This window comes from Crinia signifera, chromosome 3, assembly GCF_055691185.1.
Source record: "Crinia signifera chromosome 3, ASM5569118v1, whole genome shotgun sequence".
Lineage (NCBI taxonomy): Eukaryota > Metazoa > Chordata > Amphibia > Anura > Myobatrachidae > Crinia > Crinia signifera.
This window is the reverse complement of record NC_139219.1, coordinates 278,707,997-278,726,867: the sequence shown is the minus strand read 5'-3', so window position 1 is coordinate 278,726,867 and position 18,871 is coordinate 278,707,997. Positions and strand designations below refer to the sequence as shown.

General features: G+C 43.2%; 1 protein-coding gene across 6 annotated transcripts in view; it reads right to left on the bottom strand.

The window, feature by feature from the left end:
* The window catches only part of SNED1 (sushi, nidogen and EGF like domains 1), a 136,370-nt gene that overhangs the window by 44,093 nt on the left and 73,406 nt on the right, over positions 1-18,871 (bottom strand). For 5 of the 6 annotated variants that reach the window (XM_083178178.1, XM_083178179.1, XM_083178180.1 and 2 more), the window contains 8 exons: positions 15,779-15,892; positions 13,280-13,393; positions 9,722-9,835; positions 7,719-7,832; positions 6,452-6,565; positions 5,094-5,207; positions 3,455-3,568; positions 527-640 (listed from right to left, as the gene is read on the bottom strand). In XM_083178178.1, coding sequence (XP_083034304.1) covers positions 527-640; positions 3,455-3,568; positions 5,094-5,207; positions 6,452-6,565; positions 7,719-7,832; positions 9,722-9,835; positions 13,280-13,393; positions 15,779-15,892 — 912 coding nt within the window. The remainder of the gene's footprint in view (positions 1-526; positions 641-3,454; positions 3,569-5,093; positions 5,208-6,451; positions 6,566-7,718; positions 7,833-9,721; positions 9,836-13,279; positions 13,394-15,778; positions 15,893-18,871) is intronic. The other variant, XM_083178181.1, reaches the window with a different exon arrangement.

The window sequence follows — 18,871 nt, the reverse complement described above, 5'->3', positions numbered from 1 at the left end:
CTGCGCAGCTGGGGAGGGGGAAGGGGGGGGGGGGATTTCTCACAAATATTAATTGATATAAAGGGCCCTCACATACAGTGCTCTATGCTCCACTGCTCTAGCCACACCAGGGCCACAGCAGGAGGTATAAAGCTGTGCATGTTGTCTCCATCAAGAACAAGGTACCTGATATTTTCTGCATAGTAAACAATATGGGAGAGTGTCAGAATCTGTAGAAGCTCAAATCCTTTATGGTGGTGCATAGTGCCATAGGCAGTTCTGTGAAGCATCTGATACAGCAGTAGTGTATCCGGACCCTAGATTGGGCACCCCACACTCATCAGAAAGAGGCAGCGATGAAAATGTTGGATTATATGGAAAGGATATGCATGAGGTTCTAACCACTCCCCTCTTCATTTATTAATAATCTAACAATACCTTCTATGTGTTTTATAGTGACCCATGTCTGGATTCCATAGTATCAGAAACACAATGGAGTCCTGCACATCACCAGGTCTTATTGGTCTATAATGATAGCACTGCTCACCTGTCTCACAATGTACTCCAGTGAATTCAGCAGTGCAAACACAACTGTAACCATCGCCCATATCCTCGCAGGTTCCTCCATTGATACAAGGAGATGACAAGCAAGGTCTGAACTCTGAAAAATGGGAGAAGCAGAGTCAACAGAAACACCCTCAAGTATCATATAGTAAAAAATATTAAAAAAACCTATTGCATAGGTAATGTTAAAATAATGCTTTTCTGTACAACATGCTGCTTAACTGCTGCCAGTAAAGCGCCAATAAACACTATGGGGTGTATTCAATGCTTACTGCGAGCTGTAAGCTTGCACGGTCAGTGTTCAACTGACCTCCTGCACACGCCGTTTCCCCCTCTCTAGGTTTTTGGAGCGAGAGGGAAACCGCGTATGCAGCCGCTAAAAAAGCGAGGCTCGCTGCTAAATGCAGCGGTCTCCCTGCATTAGCCGCAGGCCTCGCTGTTTGGGGGAATCCTTGCTGTCCTCCAACAGCGAGGATTCCCCTGGAACATTGAATAGGGTGAGCGGGCGGTGTGGGGGTTAAACAGCGACGATCGGTTGTTTTAGTCGATCCCCGCCGTTTAACCCCCTCACCGGACGCATTGAATACACCCCTATATTATTATTATTATATAATATATCTTATTAACAGAGAATAAAAAGATTTTCAAAGAAAGGTGATGACATCTTTAGGTTAATTTGCTTATCAGAATGTCAATATTATTCATTAAATTTGTTATATGTACTCAGAGCCTACAACGGTGACACCGGGGTGTGGGACGCAATTCCTGCACCTCCCTTGTGATGCTACTGGTACTATATAGGATAATTTGATACAAATTATTGAAAAACTATAAAAGAAACGATCACTATCAAAATCTGCTAGAATTTAGTGTCCCACATGCAGCACACTGACATCACCTTATACTCTGTCCCTGCATATTTGTGAGAAGAAATCACCTATATGTATAATGTTACGGTGCCCACCTTATTGAATCGATTAGCACCATGGAGATCATTCTGGTTTGCTCAGTCCCCAACGTGTTCGCACTGGGGACCGATGGGCCATGACCATGAAAACGCTGGGTGCACCCAGGAAAAAAAGTTGGGCATCCCCATGTGAACACGGGCGGGCACCAGTATCCGGAGCAGGACGCTGCAAGTCTAAATCATCAGAGACTGACTTAGATTTGCGAGCTCTGAAGAAAGCATTTGATGGTAGGCGACCATTGAATGCATTCGGGACCGCATGTTGGCCTGCGAATGGATGTTGCATATATTTGTTGGATGGCAGAGGGCCGTGCAACCGTACACCTGGCGGGCGGCATTACAAGGCTCACTAAGCAGCTAACCAACGCTGAATAGCGAGCCAACCAGAATTACCTCCTATGTCCCTGAAGTTGGCTGATACTGACAACTTTGCCAAGGGACATTCTATTCCATTTAAAAATCTCTGAAGGATCAGCGTTGCCATGGGGCAGGGCGCACTCTCCACAAAGGTCAGTGCAGAGTGCATCCAATTATTTTTCTGCTTACATGGGCTGCACTGCTTAGTTTGCACCTGCGCAGCCTCACCACCTCCTCCCCCTCCCTGTGGCTTCCTCTACAAAGACCCAAACTTGCTGCAGACTTTCAATGAAAGATAATTCGGCAATGCTAACAAACTGCAAAAAATGAATGTAATCTTTCCAGTTCAGTAGTCTGCAGATGAAACATCACTGCTGGCATGTATGTGAGTGACTAAGGTCCATACACACTGGGCGACTATGCCCAGCGTGTATGGACAGCGATGATGAGACTCATCGCTGCGGGGAAAGCCGCTCAGTGCATACATACTGAGCAGCTTTCCCCCTGCTCGGCGCCGATGGAGGGGGGGAGGATGGCGTTGCCTAGCGCAGCGCTAAGCAAAGCCGTCCTGAAAGCCGCTCATCTGCTGGTATAAAAGCAGATGAACGGCTTTCCCAGCAATGTTGCGGGAGCGCGCAGCAGCACTCATCGCTCGCTGGGGCATACATACTGAGCGGCTTTCCCCCTGCTCGGCGCCGATGGAGGGGGGGAGGATGGCGTTGCCTAGCGCAGCACTATGCAAAGCCGTCCTGAAAGCCGCTCATCTGCTGGTATAAAAGCAGATGAACGGCTTTCCCAGCAATGTTGCGGGAGCGCGCAGCAGCACTCATCGCTCGCTGGGGCATACACACTGGGCGGCTTTGAGCTGAAAACCTCCTGTTTTGAGCGACTTTCAGCTCAAAGTCGCCCAGTGTGTACGGGCCTTACGATATCTGGAAGATAAATTTCTTAATGTATAAAGTCATCTCTAGGACCTTTCTACCATTTGTAAGACTGGCTGGAAATATCTCCAGTGTATGGCCAGCATGGGCTTGGGCTTTTAGATGTACAGTGTCTGGGTCTACAATCAAAAGGTCGACAACTAATGGTCAACAGGGTTAATAGGTCAACATTAGCTTTCATGGTTTTTTTTGGTGTCTATGTTGACATAGGTCGGTATAAGTGTACCGCGTCCCCTTGCATGGCACTCTGCGCTCGCTATGCTTTGGGTACGGTTCCTCGCTGCGCTCGGAAGACTATTAGAATCTAACTCTATGCCCACGTGGATGGTAAAGTATAACCAAGTTGTTTTATAATACAAAAAAAATCATGAAAAACTCATGTCAACCTTTTGACTGTCGACGAATAGTTGTTGACCTTTGGATTATCTAACTAGACACTGTAGATATAAAAAGCCTGGATACTGGACAGCTTTATGTTCCTTTTTCTGTGGTAAGTGTAAAGTAGCAGCACCTTAGATTACCATTTGCATAACTTATATTATAGCAACGTTACTTAGATGGAATACTGAAAAATATTAGTTTTGGGGTATTCTTTCATGCTATCCCTTATCATAGGTAATACAACTTTGTACCACAATGTGCTTACCTGTCTCACAGCGTTCCCCAGTAAACCCCCAAGGACACACACAGCGGTAACCGTCATGTAGATCCTTACACAACCCCCCATTCAGACAAGGAGATGAGGAGCATGGCTTAACTTCTAGGAAAACACAGAGGCAAAGGCAAAGGTTTTGATATAACATAAAACTGTATTAACTATAATCACTGTTTTTTTTGTACAGCATAATAGATTCTCTAGCAAGACAGAGCATGATTTCAAAAAGTAGAAAGAGAAGTAGAAACATAATTGATATTATAACATCAAATAGAATAACTTCAGGCATGATCACAACAAGAGGGATAAATACAAAATAAGTGGTGTGTGAACAATAACAGCTGCGGCATGAATTTGGTACAAAATTGGTGAGTGTGCACAGACGCTCTGCAGAACACATGGCAAGGAGCAGTCCAGGTATACATTGACCCAAAATACAATGAGGAACCCAGTGACAGACAGGCGACATAGATGGGACACAAATGGCAGTGGGAGGAGGAAGTGGACTTAGGTGAGTATTGATAGACTAGCTTGAAGGTTTGTGGTTTGATGGAGCATTTGTAGGATTGTAGATCGGGTTAGGCAGGGAGCAATGTGGAATAAAGTCTCTGAGATAATAGTAGGTGGAAGTTATGAGTAGGGTAGGGAAACAAAAGTGCAGTGGTAGAATGGAGTGTCACTCGTGGTGAGGACAGATATGTATGAGGGGACGTATTACTGAAGAGTAGTACCTCGAACCGAAATCTGGAAGGAGCCGGGAGCCATTAAAAGAACAATTTATTTTTGCTGCACTCTTCCATAAAAGCTTATAATATGTACATTTACTTCCAATTGTACAAAATATATCAGATTCTGAACAATAAACATCCCAATTGCTGAAGAGCTTTCTGGGAGAGAGTTATAACTGCTGTATTCGTGTAATCTACAGGTACTGGAACATTCTAACCCATGTCTGGATCTCAGGGGTAGATTTATTAAGCTCAGTGAAGTGATAAAGTGCCTGGTTTTTATCACCAGCCAATCAGCTCCTACCTGTCATTTTTAAAACCAAGCCTGTAACTTCACAGTTAGGAGCTGATTGGCCGGTGATAAAAACCAGACACTTTATCACTTCACCGAGCTTAATAAATCTACCCCTCAGTGACCTAAAGCAATGCTCTGCCTGATACCCAGCAGTCTTCAGCCAAAGAAACTGCCCAAGTCTACAAAGTGAGAGCAATCAGCACAGAGGTGTTTCAGCATTTGTACAGAATCACAGAAACATTGTGCATCAAAAAAATCCACCTGTCCTTCAATAAACCAGTTCTGAGGGGATTACAAGTGAATGCCTCTTCGAAGCTGTGTTGCCTAGCAAGCTATGCTTTCAGAGTGGGAGCAAGCGGTTCCTGATGCCAGCGAGGGAGACATGTAGTGGCAGCGAGTAGTCTCAGACAGTTGATGTCACCACACTAAGGTGCAGTTGGCACTATAGCGTGCGAGCACTTGGTGTCCAAATAACAGCGGTAGGAATGGTCAGTAATGGCAAGTTACCGGTTATTAGCAAAATCCAAACAATAAATAAAACTCCCCGAAACGTTAGTAAAATAGGGCCATTCCAGAAGTGAAGAGTTTATGAAAATATTGATCTTACCTGCCTCACAGTGTATCCCAGTGAATCCCCTTGTACACATACAGATATAAGTAACACCCAGGTCCTTGCACACTGCTCCATTCAGACAAGGTGATGAAGAACAAGGTCGGACCTCTAGGAAAAGTGGAGGCAACAGGATGCTACTTATTACCATTATTAGTTTTTGTGGAAAGTATTAGAAGAAAACGTCCTTAAGCATAGCCTACACATTGATACAGAAGGATAAAGTAGCACTTTAGTTCTATATAAATTTGGATAAGTAAATAAATTGTGCCTACATATAGAATATTTATTGGTCTGGTAACATCTGACTTATGGTGCAGTGTGAGCTCCTAGGTCTCACAGCACACCACTGTAAAATTGCTGACGCTTACTCACTTGCACACCCTAAACCCATCAAGCCCCAGTTTTGAAGAAGAGTGTTGGGTGCCGCCCCCACTCTAGCCCCCCAAATGCCGCAGCATGTCAATCATGACAGGCGGCTGCGAGCGATATTGCAATACCTGTTCTGCAAATGTGCGAAATGACACTTGTAGCTGTGCAGACCACCATCAGATTTGTACGTAAACCATACAAAACTGAGTCAGGCCCACTGTACAGTGGAGCAAACACTAAGAGCAGCACGGGTGGCAGAAACATAGGACGAGCAGCTCAGGGGCCCTACCAAGCTCCTTCAGCTGCTTTACCCCTTGCTATAATAATAATAATTGTACCGCTTGACAAAAACTGTATGGAGCTCTCACAAGGGCACACTTATGAATGACACCTGAGTTGGTTGGAACTTTGCACACACTATGTTGAGTTGTACGCATCTTCTATGTAAGCAGCAGCAATGCTATTCACTTGGGCTACCATCATTGGGGGTGGGGGCTTATTGATACAACTGCTGGGCCGGGCCTGGACATAGAAGGTTCCTACTGCCAATACCTTCACCATGCTGTGTGCATCGGCAGTATGTGCATCATTCCTGCGTGTCTGCCCTGCTCCACCTACAAGTGGTGCCAAAACTTGGCACTTCTGAGTGGAGAGCTGTGGCATGGCAGAATACGTCAACCTAGAACTTTAAGAGAGTGAAGATCGCATTGAGGAGAGGATAGAAAAGATCAGTCAAAGAAGAAGGTTATAAGCATTTTAAGTAGAACTGAATCATACCCTAATACTTTAACGTGGCAATAATATGTAGTGATATGGCAGCTGCTGTGGGGGTAGAGTGGGGGGCTGGCTATTTTGCCAGTCCCAAGTCTCAACCTGAATCCCTCCCACAGTGCATTGCAGTGGTTAAATGTCTTTTTATAATCAACAAAATGAGAAGAGAATAGAAAATGATTGTATTGTCCTTGTGCACATGATCTCCTCACCTGTCTCACAACGCTCCCCGGTGTATCCACGTGTACACACACAGCTGTAACTATAGCCCAGATCTTTACACAATCCACCATTCAGGCACGGAGATGAGGAGCAGGGTCTGACCTCTGAGGGAAAAATAACAAATCTGAAACCTACTTTGTGACCCTAAAGCCTTGATGGTTAACCTTGACACTCCAGATGTTGTTAAACTACACATCCCAGCATGCTCTGCTTCAGTTTTGCTATTTGGCCATGCTAAATCTGATGCAGAGCATGCTGGGATGTGTAGTTCAACAACATCTGGAGTGTCAAGGTTAGCCATCAAGGCCCTAAAGCATTGTCCAGGCTTGCAGCCATTACTATATATAGTTTATTTGGCTGTGGCGCAGACATCTCCCAATCAGAATCTACTTCTTATTTATATAGCACCTTCTAGAAGAGAATAGAATCTGATTGGTTGCCCATAGCAACATCCCATCTTAGTAAATAAACCCCTCTGAATTTGTACATGAAGTGCTACAATGTAGCAGCTGCAGTCGTTTTCCAAAGCAAGTTCTGTTTCGCTCTGTATACAGACTCAATATACAGTGTGTGCTAGTTGCACTGCGTTGTGATTAAGGTGCCTTTTCAACAAAAAATGACAGGTGAAGGGACCTGGCACCTCACTCTTGGCAGGCATCCCATGCTACATGGTGTAATGAAGCTGGATTTATGCGGACCAGCGGCGGCTGCAGTGCCGACCAACGAGTGAAGGGGGGATCGCTAGGCACATATATGCATACATGTTATCATGTATGTAATATATTTTCTAGATCAATACCCCGGGGGGCGGGCTTAACAGTGCATAATGGTTTATGCGGACTCTCAGGTTCCACAGGCACTAAACAGTGGTGATCCCTGAGGGATCGATCCAACACATATATTACATACATGATAATATACAGTATATGTATATATGTGCCTGGAGATCTCCCCACTCCACTGCTTGGTCAGTGCTGCAGCCACCGCTGATGAGGACACATTTGTAGGTCTTTACACATTCCTTCGTCCAAGAAGGTGATGAGAAACAAGGTACAGTAGGATTACTGGAAACAGACAGGAAAAATAAATCATATGACAAACAGCAGAAAAAAAGAGACCTACCAATAAGATAATAGGTCTACAATACATTCAAAAGGTATAAATAACCATACAAAAGACAAAGGATGGTATATGGGCATCAGTGTATTAGGGTGTGTGCTGTCTTATAGAACATAGCAGAGGTAAATGTGACCTCACCTGTCTCACAGCGATCCCCACTGAAACCCCGTGGACACACGCAGCTGTAGCCGTCACCCAGGTCTTCACAAATTCCGCCATTATGGCAAGGGGATGATGAGCAGGGTCTGACCTCTAGGAAAAGAAGAAAACAGATAGACAAATGAAGCAGCTGAACCAGCTAGTAAATGGTTAGTTTTGTTTTAAAGAACCTATTAAACATGTTGGAGGCAAAATGAAAAAGCATCAATACAAAATGGCTGACGTTAAACGTCTCGGCACCTGATCCTTAAACTACAATGGAGGGGGTGAATTAATCAAGGTGATATAAGAAAAGCAGACAAATCACAACACAGATGACACAGAGTCAGAGGTAGAAAACCCATAATGCATGAAAAAAATGCCAAAAAAAGAAATTAGGAGACTGCAATAAGCCCAAAAGAAAGGGAAAATAATATGGGAATGTATTAGAGACATAATGAGTATGGGGGTTTCTCCTCACAAAGTGTTTTCCAGACTTTCTCAGAAGTAGCTTTCCAATGCAAAACGATCTGTCATATAGCAGCATTCAATGTGTGTTTGATGAGCTTTTGGCATAATCGCAGAATATGAGGAACTGGTCAAAGTATCAAGGAATAAAGATGAGATGGAGACATTCAGTGTTAGTAACAGCACTAATGAGGTCAGGGATAACTTTCCAGTATATTTGGAAAGGTCCATCGTATGCGCTGTGGGATGTTTCACTGGTAACAGAAGCACCTACAAAGATCAGAGGAGGCATGTAGGATCCAAATACAAATTATAGAAGAGTTTAAAATGAGTTCTCTTTCCACTGAAACAGATCACTCCTAGGTTCCAAAGTTTAAGGTTGTGAGATTCCAAGACCTCTACGAGGCCTATTCATTAGCATCTTTCAAGGGCCAATTATGAACAAGGAGAAGTTGATAGAGGGCAGAAAAAGAGGCCCTAGAGGCGTGAGACGTGGCTGGGACAGTAAAGGGTCTTGAACAGGGAAGACTGCAGAAGAGAGCGCTAAGTATATAATGTGCTGCAGTTATTGGTATTGAAAGAAAACAGTGTGCTGAGGAGAAATCTGAATGGAACAAGATCCTAAAATCAGGGAGGCAACTCAATGAGTCAAAATTGTAATTGTATTTTTTGTTTTAATTTAATTATTTTTTCCTGTTAAGGCACATTTGAAGAACACAGATGATGTCCAATCTTACAGCCGTGCCCAGTGATTCCACATGTACACATACATCTGTAAATATAACTAACATCTTGGCAATTTTCCCATTCAGGCAATTACCGCTCTCTGCCTAGCCCCCTAACCTACCTACAGTGTAACCCTAACCTTGCCCCTTTAATGCCTAACCCTCCCTTCCCAATCATATTCCTAACTCTCCCCAAATTCCTAAACCCCCCCCCCTCCCCCTGATCAATGACTAAGACACCTGGCATCCTTGTGATAAGGATGTCGGTTGTTGGGATTCCGGCATCGGCATCTCCACTACTGACGGGATTCCAGCACTGGTGTTGTGGTCACCAGTCGGGATTTTGACCACAGACATCCTGATCACAGGCATTGTAACCGCTTCCCAAAAGCAAATGCACAGCCAACCATTTCATATAAATGTATACCATTAGTAACTCGCTCTCTCTCATATATTTAAAGACTTATACTGTATCTGCTCACACTGCATCTGTGACCAGAATTCTACCCTCAGTGGTCAGAATACTTTAGCATATGTATGAAGCCAAGGGCCACTGAATCTACATTCCTGTCTGGAGAATCAGCCAAGCAGGGTGAGAATGTCACGAATAGCAGGGCCCTGGAATCAGATTCTGACAGATGTCTGGAAGAATCCCATTTGGGAACATCTCCTCTGATCCTCTTTCTGCTCATGAATCTGATGGAAAGTCAACATTTTTTATATAAAAAGCAGTAAGTAGAAAAGATCCCGATATCGGAGGTGACTGAAAAAGGTATAACAATGTATGTTTGCTGAGTGAACATCTGTCACCTGTCTCACAGTGCCTTCCAGTAAATCTGTGGCCACACAGACATTTGTAAGTGCCAGCAAGGTCCTTACAGGTTGCATCATTCATACAGGGCATAGAGGAACATGGTCTGATCTCTGGGGACAGACAAAAAAAGAGAACAAGAAACAACGTAAACATGTATAGAAAAACAATGCAACAAGATTGACAGTTGGAAACATCTATAACAGCCGCAAAACCTTTTTAAAACTTTAACAGCAACATAAGTATACTATTAATAAATGTAGCTTAGTATAGTTAGTGTACCTTTGGTATTCCCTATGACATTACGGTCTAGTAGCATGGTAGAAATGCTAGGAAAAGTCTGAGGAAATATTAAGCATTTGCTTATGCCTTTGACTTAGGGCCTAATTCAGACGTGATCGCTGCTCTGCTAAATAGCAGAGTCCTGCAATCAGATATATACGCCACCCCGCCAGAGTGAAAGCCTGCCCCATGCAAGCCTGTGAATTGTTTAGCATGGCTATCGAAAATGAGCTGGACAGGTGAATAGCACCTCAAGAATGATTTCTACAGTGTGTGCAGTCTGTGCGTAGCCCAGGACCTAGTCGGCGGCTACGGTAGAAACAGGGTGTTCGTGGCCAGAGTGGACGTCACACAACTTCCCCTAAAATCCCTGGGCATGCCTGCGTTTTCCCTGACACTCCCAGAAAACAGCTGGTTACCACCCCCAAACCCGGTCTTCTCAATCAGTTTGCATACGGCCAGTGACTAAAAAAGTAGCAGGATTTTATCGCATGCGATCCGTACACATTTGAGGTCTATCTATAAAATTAGTCTTAAATGATCCAAAAATTGCCCAATCCAGGGTGACATGCCAATTGATTAATGCCACAAGTACTCAATAATAGGGCAATGGTAAATATCCACTTCTTCATGATGGCATTTTGGGCAACAATTAATCTCAGAAGTCCCCATATGAGGACGTCTAATAGGAGATAAGTAAGCATCACGCTAGACATTAACAAAGAGCTCATTATGCGTGCTAGCTGGGGATATTTTAGAAAAAGACAAGCAAGCTTTTTCCAGGTATATTTAAATTTGAAAAATTGAATCAACCATTTGGACATACCTTCAACTGTCTTAAACAGGTATAATGAATTAATATTAGTTCTACATTGTGGTACTAGCTACATCAGAAGCCAGTCCAATAGACTGTCCAATGAAAAGATGTTACATACGAAGCTTGTAAAAATGTTAAAGGATACAGACTAACCATTGTAAACCATTGTAAATTATGAAAGTGCCTCGGAGTAAGCCAAAGGACCTTTATTACAAATTGAGACCGATGACCTTGTGACATTGTCCATCCCAACTAATCTCCACACAGTAAAGGGGTGAGCTCAAATAACCTACAGTTACGAATATGAGGTCGGTAAACACCACAGTGCGCAAAGAAGCTGCCGGGATGGTTTTATCTCACGGGTATTTCTTCTTTTACCCAGAAAGGAACATAATATGTAAAAAGGGATAGAGATAAATCCTCAACCAGCGCTAATATATAATTAATATGCAAACTTCCCTTGTATGGGGTTATTCCTTTGTGTAATTTTTCCCTTGAACTTCACAGGGACGTTTTCACATCAGCAAGCCTCAGATGTAGATATATGTGAAAATATAAACATGGGAGATATCATCGCATAAAACTGTATTTAATTTTCACAAAGATATAAAACATGGGGGTACAATGTTAAAGAAAGTTTTCTTTGGCATCTGAATAAGCATACAAAGTGCACTGGGCCACCAGCTTAGGCCTGGAAAGGTAATTACCGGATGGATTGGAACCGTTAGCGAAAACAGTTCAGAAAGACATATGGTAAGTCACATACGGATCCCGGGTCACGCAGGTGCTCTCACAGTCGATGGGTAACTTCCTCTCCTGGGCGTCTGCCTGGCCCTGTGTCCACCAACGCGTTTCGGATCCCTCTGGATCCTTTATCAAGGTGTATCTGATAAAGGATCCAGAGGGATCCGAAACGCGTTGGTGGACACAGGGCCAGGCAGACGCCCAGGAGAGGAAGTTACCCATCGACTGTGAGAGCACCTGCGTGACCCGGGATCCGTATGTGACTTACCATATGTCTTTCTGAACTGTTTTCGCTAACGGTTCCAATCCATCCGGTAATTACCTTTCCAGGCCTAAGCTGGTGGCCCAGTGCACTTTGTATGCTTATTCAGATGCCAAAGAAAACTTTCTTTAACATTGTACCCCCATGTTTTATATCTTTGTGAAAATTAAATACAGTTTTATGCGATGATATCTCCCATGTTTATATTTTCACATATATCTACATCTGAGGCTTGCTGATGTGAAAACGTCCCTGTGAAGTTCAAGGGAAAAATTACACAAAGGAATAACCCCATACAAGGGAAGTTTGCACAACCTACAGTTACGGTTACAGCTCAATTTTATAAGGTTTGGAGTCTGGGAAAACGCATGGGAATTCCACAGTGAAGAATCATCCTGTACTGTAGTCGGGAATGGTAGCAGATAACAGATACACATTAAAGTGCTCGCTGATTTCAGCCTGTGGAGGGTGCTAGTACAGGGTGCCTTTTCTGGTATTATACCACTGCGGCGACATCACACACGTCCCGTACAATAGGATTGACCTATAGAACAACGGTAGGCAACCGACTCCAGAGCGCAAAGTACAGGAAACCGGACCTTCTCTAGAATATAGATTAGTGCCGTAGCGCTACAGTAGCATAGCAGTTGCGTTGTAATGATGCAGAGAGACGACCGCATCCATCTTCCTTCCTCCACCATGGTGCCAGTAATATACCGATTGTTTACGTGAGTCACATAAGCAGGCTGATGCGGCGTCCCGGGAAGTGACAGATGTGGAGGCTTAAGAGCTGAGTGCATCCCAGTCCTCCATGCACCACAACGTGGAGGAGCCCCAAGGACCCAGCAAACAAATAAAACGCCACAGGAGATGCACTGAAATCAAGCTACCCAGCGGTGCAGACTCTTTTTAAAGTTTTAAGCCTCAAGTTTTTCTTTTGATGCTGAAACTTATACTTAAATTTTAAGGAACGTAGTATTTATTTATTTACAGTTTCTTATATAGCGCAGCAGATTCCGTTGCGCTTTACAATAGTAGACAGTGATAAATCAAACTAGGTAACAGACAGACTTGGGGGTTAGAGGGCCCTGCTGTAAGTTTACAATCTATAGGATATAGGATCTGTAGTATAAGTTTCAGCAGCAAAATAAAAACTTGTTATTAATCACATTATAGATATTTGATTTTGTGGACCTCGATCAAAACAATTCGAAATATCTGGACTCCATTAAAAATGACTTGCCTACCCCTGCTCTAGAAGTACATGGATTAAAGTTTTCAGATGTATTACTACATTTTATCAAAAGTCCTCTGTATATGCTCTAATTCTCTGCAAAGCTGTACTATTAACAAACGTTACATATAATAAATCACATCTTCCTGCCTTTATACCTTCACCAGCTGCAAAAGAAAAATCATAATACAATGCAAATTTGCCCACTTCCCTCTCACCTGTCTCACAGCGTCTCCCAGTAAATCTCTGCCTGCAGGAACAGCTGTATGTATCGCCCACGTCCTGACATATCCCACCGCTCAGACACGGTGATGAGGAGCAAGGTTTGATCTCTGGTCGATAAGACAGAAGAAGTGAAAACAGAATAAGTAACCTATCACACTGAGCGCTAAGTGTCAGTCAGATCAATGTGCTACAACAATACAAGTTACTATTGTGTGAAGGTCTTCATAGAGTATTAAAACACTTTTGCGCAAAAAATAGCACAGAGCATATAGGGCCTAATTCATGTTTGTATGCAATGCTGAAGTTTGTGCAAAAGAACATTTATTGGCAAAATGCACGTGTTCCCGATCGCACTGCGCACGTGCCATTATGCCTTGGCAATCGCGCTGGTAGTGAAATTTTCGATGCAAAGTGATTCACAGCAAGGGGGATCATTAAGGTAAAAAACACATGTATCCGCCAACGTCACTTCTGTCTGCATGACAATCTGCATGACAATAGTACTCACTGGGTGTACAAGAAAAACTAGTAGCCTTATGGCTAAAAGTATACAAGCGCCTAATAGGGTGTTGTGCCAAGCAGCTCCTACTAGGGGGTGTCACACCCCTAAAAGCGATATAGAGAAAAAAGAGAAAAAGTGGAGCGCTAAAGATTGGATCAATATGGTACAATTATATACGTGGTTTTATTTACTTAGTAATAAGTGGATTTAAAGCCACTTTGTAGGTATAAAATATTTCACACAATAATACATATCGACATAGTTGAGCAAAATACAACAAAATTTTAAGGATAAAAAATAAGTAAAAGGAATATTAAATGGTACATATAATAAAATGCAAATTAGGGTAATACTTATGGCATGGATTACCTTTGAAAAAGCTGAAACATGTCAGGGAGCACCTTCTGATTTTATTGGGTTTACTGGCTGTAATCTGATACCCTGTCTTGGAGTACTATCCTGCTTTATATCTGGATCGTCCACTGGGCAAAAATTCTTCTATAATTCAAACTTGGGACACCACCACCTGCACAATAAGGATTACAAGGACGCATACTATTGTTGAGGACACCCACCATCTCTTGGGTTACCATCTTCCTCCAGCGCTCCTCCATCCGGCAAGGTATATGGACCCCACCACTATCTAGCCTCAGAACGCTAAAATCCAGCATACACAAGTACCTCCATAAAAGGACACTATCAAGGGAATCCATGCCATAAGTATTACCCTAATTTGCATTTTATTATATGTACCATTTAATATTCCTTTTACTTATTTTTTATCCTTAAATTTTTTTTGTATTTTGCTCAACTATGTCTATATGTATTATTGTGTGAAATATTTTATACCTACAAAGTGGCTTTAAATCCACTTATTATTAAGTAAATAAAACCACGTATATAATTGTACCATATTGATCCAATCTTTAGCGCTCCACTTTTTCTCTTTTTTCTCAATAGTACTCACTGGTCCTCTAATTCCTGCCTCCTTTAAGGGGGACAGCGCAAAAGGTCCCTGAACTCCAATGACAACAGTTAAATCACGGCCTATATTATACAATGGCAGGAGACACATTATAGCTTTTTGTAGGGGAACCTCAGTGTGGGTAGACATATCATTGTACTTGGTGGAGTGCCATATAGGCCCATAGTCTTCTCATTGCCTAAAACATGCTAAATTACGGGTTCACAATTTTTCGTGGCTACCACCCACTCCCCCTACCCATTGAATGCATTTTGATCTGTCTAGCGTAATATTTACATTACAGGTACTCGTGGTCCGTGTGTCAGACTAGTTCCGTGAACACCGGGTCCGGGGAGGCGCAGTGTATGATGTGTAGCACTACGACCTCCAGGACTCTGGAGCACAAACCGGCCGCACGGCTCAATCTGTACTGAGCACTGTGCTCCTGTGCCACTTACGTGTCTACCCTTAGCCGGTCACCACCCGCGCTCCAAAGGGTATTCACCTGTAAGCAAACGGAAGCTCCTTTACATCCTCACTGTACTCCGTGCTGTCTGGCTTCTCGATTTTGGGACAGATACGCAGCAGCGCGTAGTGAGACTCTAGTATATGTGCATTGGAGCCTTTCAGTCACCACTTTATTGACACTATTAAGTGTGATTATACCTGTTTCGATACAGTAAGATCACGTTTGTACCTTATATTCTCATATCCTTTTTTATTACATGTTATGTGTTTAATGTCTTTGTGTCTGTCATATTTTCGCTATATTTTATCCTTCAATTAAATAAAAGTTACATTTTATTACGTATTCTTCTGGTGCACCACACAGAGACACCCTTTCTCTTTCCCCACTAACTTCTGCCTCAATCAGATGTCCAGTGGTAGCACACCCTCCTGACCATATCGAGTTATACTCCTAATCTATATATGAGGGGCCTTTTTTGTTTACAAAAACATACCTCCTGTGCGGTTAACAAACCCATTCCCCTTTTCCTTGTCATTGCTGTCCTGGGATCAGCTCACCTGTCTCACACCGCCTGCCAGTGAATCTGCGCGGACACGAGCAGCTGTACGTAGAACCCATATCCTCGCAGAGCCCTCCGTTTAGGCAGGGAGATGAAGAGCAGGGCCGGAGCTCTGAAGGCAGAACATAAGTAATTGATCAGTGGAATCTTAAAATCGATCACTACATAGATATTACATAATCTCCAATTTTCTGGCAAGTTGCAATCGCCAGAGTAAAACTCGCCACGAACGCCACCATATTACAATATATAGTAAGTGACAAGAACATAAGTCACCGCAAAATAGAAGTGCCTTTGGATAGCAATCACAGCTATCTTGCCTACATCAGTGAGTTAAACAAGAAAAAAACTAAAATGTGTGCATTGCTCACTTCTGTCCTATACAGTACAGGTTGTGTATCCCTCATCTGAAATGCTCGGGACCACAAGCATTTTGGATAAGGGATTTTTTTGTTTTTTGGTGACGCCACCAGCACGACCGTGCACTCGCGCAATGCGCCCCTGAGACCGGAGATGCCGAAGAGGCCTTCCCGGAGGCCTTCGTGGACGTCGGGTGACAAGGTAAGTATGAAAAAAAGGAATGGTTGAGACCCGACCTGTATTAAGTTTTGTCCATCAGAGACAACAGAAAATCAAGGCTATTCACCAGCTGGACATCCTTGTACAGGTAGAATATAAAATTTGAAAATGAAAAAAAATTGTATAAAGATATATAATTTTTTACACACACACAAAAATAAAAAATAAAAAGGAGTACCATATTTAAAAAGGTATTCTATATGCTAGCGCTTTTATTTCTTTACAAATTAAGAAATCTAAATTAAATGTTTTATTAAAGGGTCAAGAATGTTAAAATATATATATTTTTTGTCACTATGGGGCAGTGTTAATTTTGTGAGGGATTTTCAATTTAGTTTTAGTGTTTAGTTTTAGTCACTTTCCTAAAATTTGACGAAATTAAATGTCACCTTTTACTCACATTTTTTAATTTCTTCTTAGTCAAATTTTAGTCAGTGAGTCTTGATGAACACTTTTGTCTAATTTTAGTCATTGATTTAGTCATAGCTTAGCAGTTTATAGATAGTGTAATGGTTTTTGATGAAGATCATTTCTCTATCATTCCCTTGAATGCTTTTGTATACCTTTCACTATGTGTTTAGTAATCTAGGTATCAAACAAGTGCAAAAAAAATACTATTTCCTTATTTTCCTTTCCAGCAGGTCATTTATTTTCTGCAAATATCAATTCAAGAATTATAATACAATACAATTATAATAATAATGAATAATTTTTTATTTATTTAAAAAAAATATGTTAATTTAAATAATTATACAAAAATACAACCTGTCTGATACAAGTAAGTAGTACAGTACCAGTCTACTTTAAAATACAATGAAGCTGCAAGGATGCATATTATAAAATATAGCTATTTAGCTAAAGGTTACTAATTAGCTAGCTACATAACCTGGACGGAGTGATTCTCATGACAAAGAGTTGTTGCGTGGCCGTATCACATGTAAGTAAATCTAGGACCAGAGAGGATGGATAAAACTGTATAAAATACAGTATTATTCATTAAAGAATCCAAATAATCAGTTAAAAAATGCGGTGCAAAATTTTGCAATCACACCACTGTCATGCAAACACTTCCATATACCGCGGAGCACTTGCATGCTAAGGGTAGCCCCCTACCTGCACACACGAGCTGCAAAGCCAGGTGGTGGGGCCACCACGTTTAGGGTCGCAGCAGCTGCGTGTGACATCAAGCAGCCTCTGCCGTCCTCCTTGCACGGCTTCATGAAAGCCATGTGAATTACATCATTATGCCCCTATACTTTCCTCTTAGACATCAGAACTGGGGACTCCAATAGGCTGTGGGACACTGTTATAAGCCGTTATAACTCAAGGAAGAAATAAACAGTTGTATAGTCACTATGAACGCTGCTGAGATCTGTGTTCCCAGCTGTGACCTTGGTGGGTCAGTGGAGGGAGCTGGATACTTGAAACTAGGTGGCTTTAGGAAGCGGAATGACATGCAGCAACTTGAGCACAAGGAAGCAGCGGGGACAGAGTGTTGACTGTAACCAGGAACAGGGGCGCAGAGTCTAACCCGCCGGTGGTCTTCACCAGGGAACCCCGCAAGGGGCTTTGGTCATCGCTGTGCCCGACGAGCAAGTCGTGGCTCTCTGCCCTGGTCCTCTGTGTACTGCTCTGTGAGCTGGGATGCTGGGGATACAGGATAGTGGAGGATGAAGATATGATGATGGTGTATCAGTGTACTGGTGTTGACCTGGGAACCGACGAGGGTATTAGGCCTAGAAGCCTGTGAGCACTGGAGATGCGGTCTGGGAGCTGATAGTGATGCGGCCTGTGAGCCGATAATGATGCGGCCTGGGCGCTGATAGGGATTTGGCCTGGGAGCTGATGGGGACTCAGGCCGGGAGCCGATGATGATGTGGCTTAGGAGCCGATGATGATGTGGCTTAGGAGCCAATGATGATGTGGCTTGGGAGCCGATGATGATGCCTGCTAGCAGAGACCTGGAATACACAGATACTACTCGGGAGCTGATGATGGTAAACAGCAGGTTTGTCTGGCAGGTGGAGATAACGAGGAGGTTTGCTAGCAGCAGCACAGGTACACAGAGAAATAGCCTGGAAGCCTTGGACGCTGACTCTGGAGGGTATCACAGGCAAGTTGTTCAAGGCGATTTGATAGTGCTGGAGGCCTGACTTATATCCCACCCATGCCTGTCTGTGATTGGCTGCAAGTCGCAGCATAATTTAACCTGGGAAGTATCTATGCACACCTTGAGCATGTGATCGAGTGCACAGGTCAGAGTCACCGGCTAGCACATTGGAGCAAAACGGTCAGCTGACCAAGGTGTCATGGCGGCGCCCATGCCACAGGGAATAGGCATGGAAGTGGCGTGGGACATCGGCCAGATCCATGGAGACATCCCACCACGGACTACCCCTGAGGACAGTGCCACTCGCAGATCTGCGCCGCAAGGTGCACCAGGGTGCAGATAACAGATGCGGATGCGGACGCACACTGCGATTCCTGACAGTCCCATATGTAATGGGGAACC